The sequence below is a fragment of the Mytilus californianus genome, unplaced genomic scaffold (assembly GCF_021869535.1).
Source record: "Mytilus californianus isolate M0D057914Y unplaced genomic scaffold, xbMytCali1.0.p SCAF_61, whole genome shotgun sequence".
Lineage (NCBI taxonomy): Eukaryota > Metazoa > Mollusca > Bivalvia > Mytilida > Mytilidae > Mytilus > Mytilus californianus.
Genome location: NW_026262714.1, coordinates 19,033 through 27,221, shown reverse-complemented (window position 1 = coordinate 27,221; position 8,189 = coordinate 19,033). Strand labels below are relative to the sequence as shown.

The 8,189-nt window shown below is 34.9% G+C and overlaps 1 protein-coding gene across 1 annotated transcript; it reads left to right on the top strand.

The window, feature by feature from the left end:
* The first annotated feature begins 1,094 nt into the window (after positions 1–1,094).
* Positions 1,095–8,189, top strand: LOC127707263 (uncharacterized). Its single transcript, XM_052211804.1, has 3 exons — positions 1,095–1,167; positions 1,663–1,745; positions 6,272–8,189. The coding sequence occupies exons 1-3, from the start codon at positions 1,095–1,097 to the stop codon at positions 7,562–7,564; spliced, it is 1,449 nt and encodes a 482-aa protein (XP_052067764.1). The 3' UTR covers positions 7,565–8,189.

Genomic DNA, 8,189 nt, shown 5'->3' with positions numbered 1-8,189 from the left:
GTGGCAACTCTAAGTTAAGGTTGGTAATTTATTTTTTTTTTTTTTTTATTTTGGTACAACAGTTAGGAGGTATAGCCGGAAACTGTTTGGGATAATGTTAATTTAACTTGTGGAGTTTGCTGTTTGAACGGTGTGTTTTTGTTGCTTTTAATTTATAGTTGGTCTGCCACGTGCGACTTTAAATGTTAAATATGGTATCTTTTACTATTTTGTGAACGGACTAGAATATTAAAAGGTTATTATTTACTGAATTCAGGTTATTTGGTACCTTATTCGAGTTGACCTTTTTTGGCGGTAAAATTAGTGCGTTGCTGCACAATGTGAGATTTGAAATTCATGTGGTTTTATCTTTGGAGAAGGTAGACGGACATTTTGAAAGATATATATTTAAAAAAAAAAAAAAAAAGGCTTGTTTGCTTGTTTTAATTTTTAATTTCTAACAGTGGGAAATATTAGCAATTTTTTAACGACCGTTGAGGTTGCAGCCCGTATGGTATTTGGGCGTATTGTGATTAGACGTATGTGTGTAAAGTGTTACACGTGTGTAGTGTGTTATTTTGTCGGCAGCATGGTCTGCCTACAATATTTGTCGATGATTGGGAAAATTGTAAGTTATAACACCTCATATATTTTAGTTGAGAGGCTATTTGACTCCGCACATAAGACTTTGTTTTACAGTTCTACTGTAGGTTCGTTTAGTTTTTTAAAAACAGGTGTATTTTCTTTGAAAATTATATTTTAATGCTGATTTATTTATGTTCGGTAATTTTCTATTTTAGCATTTAATTATGGCTGATCCACCACAGACGTCAGTGCAGGTGTTAAAGCACAAACATTCCATGTTGGGGGAGAGTTTGCTACCAGTTATTGCCAAATTGAAGGCCTGGGACCCTGATGCTAATTCTGGGGAGCTGTGTAGACTCAAGAAGGGGCACCCATTGGAGGAGTATAGCCTGGTGCAGCTACGCACAGAGTTTGAGAGATTGGCGGGGGAGTCGGTGAAGGATATATTTGCCATTGTGGGAATTGATGAAAATTTGAAATCAGTTAGACAGTTGGTGCACCTCACCATCCTTCAGGCCAACTTGGTTGGCATGCCGAAGGGCCAGGCATTGCAAAACGATTTGCAGGTGGGTCCTGATAATCAACAAGCACCCAGAACTACAGGTACTTTCATTTGTCAGGTGGTGTTCATGTAAATACCACAGTTTTTCTTCCAATTTGGTCATTTAACCTTTTATTTTATTTTTAAACATTACTTTAGTTTTTGAACGTGCATGTTTTTTGTAAATTGAGGATGTACCCGTCAAGTTTTTTAAATATTTCAGTTTTCAAGGGTCAGTGTTAAATGATATTATTTATTTTGCAATTGACAGTTTTGCATATATCATGTATATATTCTAGTATTTTTCTTTGTGCAGGTCTTAATTGAAGAGTAAACATTGTGACTTGAATATATTTTATCTCAAATGTACTTTTTATTACAAGAACATGTAATTGTTGTATTGCGATTTTTGGATATCGGATCAAGCTATAATATTGGTATTTTGAATTTGTCTCCTTTGGTGTTTTGCTTTTTTATGTGTAAAAAAGTCCACATTTGAGGTACTTTAACCTTCGTGTACTTGTATGTTATACTTGTATGTTATATTTTTATTTTAGTGACACAGAGTTCTGGTGCTTCTGGCATGTCTGGGGCTAATGTTGATATATCCAGTAGAAGTAAAGATACTCAGAATCTACAGGTAACTTTAAGTAGTTTAAAGCAGGAAGTAGATGCTCTTAAGACAAAGAGATTAGATATGCAAGTGGACGAGGCTTTGGCAAATATAAGAACTTTAGCCAGTCGTCCAAAATTAACTGCACCACATGTTCTTTTGGCCGCAATTGAGACTTTAGTGGATATTGCACATACGACAAATCACAAAGAAGCAGCTATGTTTTCTAAGGCTTTCTCAACCTGTAAGAAATATGAAGATAATGAAGAGTTTTGCAGTTTAGTTTTAAAACTTTTTGGGTCGCAGGAGGATAAAAGAATTGCTTCTTTGGTTGCTGATTGGGCAAAATCTAGAAAGTATGAAAGTGGTGATAAAGAAAAGGAAAATACAAGGGGCAAGGTGCAGAATGATAACCCGGTAAATCCATATCCGATGCCAAGCTATCCTGGTTTTTGAATTATGCATCCTTATGGAAATTTTGGCATGCAGATGCCATGCCCGCCGGCATTTCATATGCCACCTATAGCTGCTTCTCAGGATTTTTCTCCTAGGCAGCAATTTTTTCGTGGTGGCAGGGGTAGGAGACAGAAAAGTGTAGGCGCTTGTTTTTATTGCAAAGAGCCGGGACATTTTGTATCTAACTGTCCCAAGATAAAAAAAAGAGTGACTGAACAATCTGGAAAAAGTATTAACTGTTCATTTGTTGATTTAGCATGTGTAGACTTTGTTTTGTTTACTTTATTATGGTTTTTTAAACATACTTGAGGTTGTCACATAGAAGTGAAACAACAATTTTTTTATATACCTGTTTTTCTTGAAGACTTGTGTGTATATACATGTACTGATGTGTAGAATTTTGTGGGTATTCAGGGGAGAAAACTATCGATTATTTTCTTACAAGTATTTTGAGTTATGACAAGTAGGAAATAACTATGCCGTTTCAATATTTCTAAATTAGGTTACTTATAATTATTTTAGAAATGATAATGTACATTTTTGATGCCTGACTTTCCTCCTAAAGAGTGCTAATCTCTTAGTGGAATTTTTTATTTCACGTGGGAGGGAGGCTGGGTATCTGTCTCTCTGATAGTTTTTTAAATTTTCTATTTTTCTAGGAGGTGTCTTTTCTAAAAGAAAACAAAAAGTTGAGGTTTGATCCTGATATTCCAGAATGGGAATTATCTGCTGGTTTTGACCCTGAAAAAGCTCTGGGTCGGGGTTTTTCAGAATTTTCGTGGGTTAATGCTATCGGAGAGATAACCCAGCCTTCCTCACACATTACATCTGCAGAAAAAGTGGCAAGAGGAGAAAGTTTTGATTTTGATCAACTGGTTTTTAGAGATCCAAATAACTTTTTAGCTGGTTGTTTAAGTAATAATTTAGCAGCATGGGAAGAAATTGATACCCCATCTGAGCAATTAGGTTGGATTAAAGATGGGGTAGACATTCACAGTATGTTTAGACATTTTGCTGGGAATTTCAAGGGGAAAAGTTATAACTCCAATATACCACCAACTTCTTATTTCCCAAATGCTTCAAATTGTAAGAATTTTGTAGAGTTTATAACTGAAACTTTAATGAGTAGAATAGCTAATGGGTCCATTTCTGTGGTAGGAAAGGTTGGGCAGTGCCAACCCCCTTATCTTGTGATGCCCATCACTATAGAGCCTTCCAAGCCAAGAATGTGTCATGATGAGCGGTTTTTAAATCTGTGGATTAAAGATCATCCGTTCACTCTTGATACTTTAAAGGATGTGCCTAGAGTTATTTCTGAGAATTCTTATTTATCTTCTTTAGATGACAAGTCTGGCTATGATCACATTTTACTACATCCTCACAGTAAGATGTATTTTGGTTTACAGTTTGGTGGTTGGTTTATGGTTTATAATAGTATTCCATTTGGGTTTAAAGCTAGTGCCTTTATATACCATACTACTGGCCTGGTAGCTATGAGCTATTGTAGATCTTTAGGTGTTCCTGGGTTGCTATACATTGATGATAGATTGGTACCAGAGTGGAAAGGGGACAGAACTGATAAGGCTGACCCTTATTATTTGGCCCTTAAAGGTTTATACATAGTCTGTCAAGTTTTAGTGAGACTTGGTTATTTCCTTAATTTGACCAAATGTGTTTTAACACCTACAAAGTGTTTAAAATTTTTAGGAATGTTGTGTGATTCCAGGAAAATGGCTTTCATTTTGCCCCAAGAGAAAAGATATCTTTTTCTGAACTAAGGGAAAAAAATTTGGCAAATGATGAAGTAGCCCTTAAAACTTTACAAAGGTTTGCTGGGAAGTGTATATCATTTGTACTTGCAATCCCAGGATCAAGACTGTATTCTAGGGAAGAAAATAGGGCAGTTGGAATCGCATTTAAAAACAGCCGGCCGATAAAGATTTATAAAGAATTAAGGGCGGAGATTTCCATGTGGCGTTTTCTCGACAATTGGACGGGTTGTGCTCCCTGGCGCGATGAGAAACATCTTCAGGTTGTTTTGGCGTCAGATGCAACTCCTTATAAATGGGGATCTTTTTTGGTTCACCAAGGAAAGACTAAAGAGTTTGGTGATTTCTGGATTCAGGGCCAGAATTCTGAGGAAGCTATACATGTTAAAGAGGCTTTTGCTTTACTTAATACATTGAAGTCTGTTCAATCTCAGTTAATGGATCATCGAGTCGATGCATTCTGTGACAATATGGCAGTAGTTAAGGCGTGGGAGAATCAAGGTGGTCGGGATCCCAGTCTGAATGCCGTATTGAAGGACATTTTTTATTTCACACATGAATTTAACATAAGTCTTCATGTGCATTTTATTGCTTCTGTTGATAATCCTACAGATAAAGAATCTAGAAGGATGTCTAAAGCTGATGCAAAATTGTCAGATGAATATTGGAGGTTTGTTGAAGACAAGTTTGGTCCCCACTCCATAGATTTAATGGCTCTTGATTCAAATGTTATGCTTGATTCTAATGGTCAGCCTCTTAAACACTTCACGCCATTTCCCTGTAAGAGTTCTTCTGGGGTTCCTACTCGCTTATTAGTCGGAAAATTGGGAGTAAAATTCATAATCCAGAGAGGGGGGCCGACTAATAGACGAGATCTAGCGACCAGAGGGAAAATCCAAGCTTGAGAAAAGTGGTCAGGAGTGAATTTCCTGGTCAAAACTACGTTTTTGATTGCCAAACCTACATAACCCAATAAATAAAAAGTTTTTGTTGAAAATAAATGACTTCAATACTGTCTTTGTGTTTTATTTGTTCTTTGGTAAACATTTTCTGCAAATTCGTGTTGAAATTCTACTGTTTCCGGTTTGTGTATTGATTTTCATGGTCACATGGTTTTCCTATAAACCCAAAAGAAGAGCCAAGAACCAAAAATGAAAAGGAGATAACAATGTACCAAATATGTGAAAGGATGTTTTCAGCGGAGTTATTGTGTCATTATTGTGATATCATGATATCAATTCAATGCTTATAAATCATATAATAATCAAAAAATAATTTTAAGATTCATTCCCAAAATCAAAATATTATTCATTATAGTGTCTCAGGTAAACAAAAATTACAAAATTGATTGACAAGCCAATATAATCCATTGATAACCCCAATTAAGAGACAAAGAGTTGTATTCACTAAAGGTGTGAAAACTATCAGTGATAGGTAAACAGATGACACTAATGAGTTGGAGTTAGTTATTTTAATATATTGATTAGCTTCACTTAATTTTTTTAATCCTTTAATCATCACAATATAATAAGAATTATGAAGTGTACATGCTCATTTAACACCGAGTTATGTATGCTGTGAAAAATATTTTCATCAAGTGTTGATTGACTTTAAATTTTTCAGGTTCATATTGGTTTATATTCGCTTTTCTCAAACAATAGGTTGTTAGTCATACCCTACAAAATCATTGATGCATTACGTAAACAACACATGGCTAATCTAACATTTGAACAGTGAACAAAACAAGAGAAATGAATACATCTTTATTATTAACAGCAATATAAATTATCATGATGAGCATCAACTAAATTCAAACCAAACAAACATTAATGCAGAAATGAATATTATTCCTGGATTTGCATTGGTTTTACCGGCGTTCAGTTACTGTCAGCTGAAAAAAAAATGCCCAAATTTTGTCCGACTTATACGAGGGTCAAGACTAAATCCTTAGAATTTGGAGCTGAAAAGGGACCCCGACTTATAGTAGGATCGACTATTAGTAAATATTTTTTTCACAGGATATATATCAAAAGAGATGAACCCATATGTATTTCCGCCATTTCATCTTATATTTGCGGTATTTAGACATCTACAACAGTGTAAGGTTTCAAGATGTACCATGATAGTGCCTTCAATTCTGCCGAAACCAACTTGGTTTCCAATCATTTGGTTACATGTTGAAAAGTGGGATACTTTAGCAAGGAAAGGGGATTCTAAGGCTCTTCTGTACCCAACTGTTAAGGGATATGCTTTTGACAAAAAGGGTTTAATTTGGGATTTACTTGTGTTAAGGCTTAGTTTTTAAGAGCTGAATTTTTGTTCTTTTAGGCAAACATCCCTAGAATGTGGCTGCCACCTGAACGCTGTAGTGTATGCAATCATGTGAACGACTATGGTTTTAATTTTTGTCAATCATGTGGTCGAGACAATCTAGGACAACAGACTGGACTAGATAATGGAGACGACTATATTGTAGAAAAGCGTTTAGATTACTTAAATCTTATGATTTCCAGTTCAGAATACATGAGAAAAAAGTCTGCTTTAGAAAAACAATTTGAACTGTTTCTAAAATCTTTGGGAAAATGCGTTCTGACAGCCACTCCTAGGGATGTTACACGATTTTTTGTTCTCAAGGATGGAAAAGGGAAAACCCAGATTCATGATTTGAATTGTAAAAATTTGGGGAAGTTTGGTACTTTCACTTGTAACTGCCCTTGTAGATTAGCTGCTGGCACAGTTAAGTCATATTTAGGACAATTGAAATCAATCTTTGAATTAAGTGGAAGGGGGGATAAATGGTATGATGCCACATCAGGTGGAAATCCTGCTTGTAGTTTGGAGGTGAAAAACTATTTGAAAGCCATTCAGTTAGAACAAGCAAAATCTCATGTGCAGCAAAAACAGGCAAAGCCATTATTTCTAGGGAAGTTGAAATCGGTATGTGAATATTTGGATGCTAGATTACAAAATCCAAGTTTATCTTTAGCTGAGAAGTATGTTGTTTTAAGAGACCAGGCATTCTTTAAATTGCAGTATTTTTCAGGTGATCGTGCTAATGACCTTGGACTTGTCCTTATTCAGGAAGTTAAAAGGTTTCAGGGTAGTTCTGGTATTATATTTTCCCATACTGTTGGGAAAACATTGGGAAATGGTAAGGTTAACGAGTTTTCAGTCTTTAGAATGGAGGATAAGGTTATATGTCCTGTTTTTGCTTTGGAGAGGTATATTGAGGGAGCCAAAAATCTTGGGGTGACGATTGAAACTGGTTATCTTTTTCGTACTTTGAATTTAAATAGAACTATGGTGTTAGATATGCCTGTTTCATCAAGTACAATGAATGATAGGTTGAAAAAATATCTTACAAAGCTTTGTTTGTATGAGGGTGAAACCCCCCATGGGATTCGTGGGGCATGTGCAATAACAATGGCACTATCAGGGATAAACACGCATGACGCCATGGACCATATAGGTTGGTCATCAAATAGCTCTTTCAAGAGATATAGCAGAATTTCAAAGATGGTTGGTAGAGGATCAGTTGGCTCTTTGATGAGGCATATTGTCCAAAATAATAATCCTGTTGAATCTGTATTTGAGTCTCTAAGTACAACAAAAGATTTTTGAGTTAGGCACCATGTTTTTTGGTTTAAATGTATAGTGTTACGATTTTTGTAATCCTTGGGAAATAACTTCAAAAATTTTAACATCAAGAATTTGATAAATTTTAACATTTAGAATCTAATAAGATTTTCTATCTATATACTGAGAGAAGTTTGTTTTTACAGATGTTTGCTGGTGATTGTTTCCTTAATATTTTCAAGGTCCTTTGTTCATGTACTAAATTTCTACTTTCTTTTATGTTTATTTCAAAGGTTAATATTTTGCAACATTAATATGATTTTTTCAATATGTTTTAAATTATTTTTGTGTTGGACCATCTTGAAGAACTTTTATAGTACATGATTTTCCCGGTATATTTTACTTTTCCGGAGCATCTCGGTTATTATGGTTATCTTGAAGCTCTGCAGCAAACATCTTTATTATAAAAGTATAATGGAAAAGTTTTGATAATAAAATATTTCATTCTAGGGTGTGATACTTTGATGATTTTATTTATCTCCCTTAGATTATAGTCTGTACATGTTAGTTTATTTTTTGTGATACAATAAGAAAACTATGTGTTGGGGACTGAATATCATACTGAAATCTACAATGTATCTTTGATATGAATCTTTATTACATGAATGTT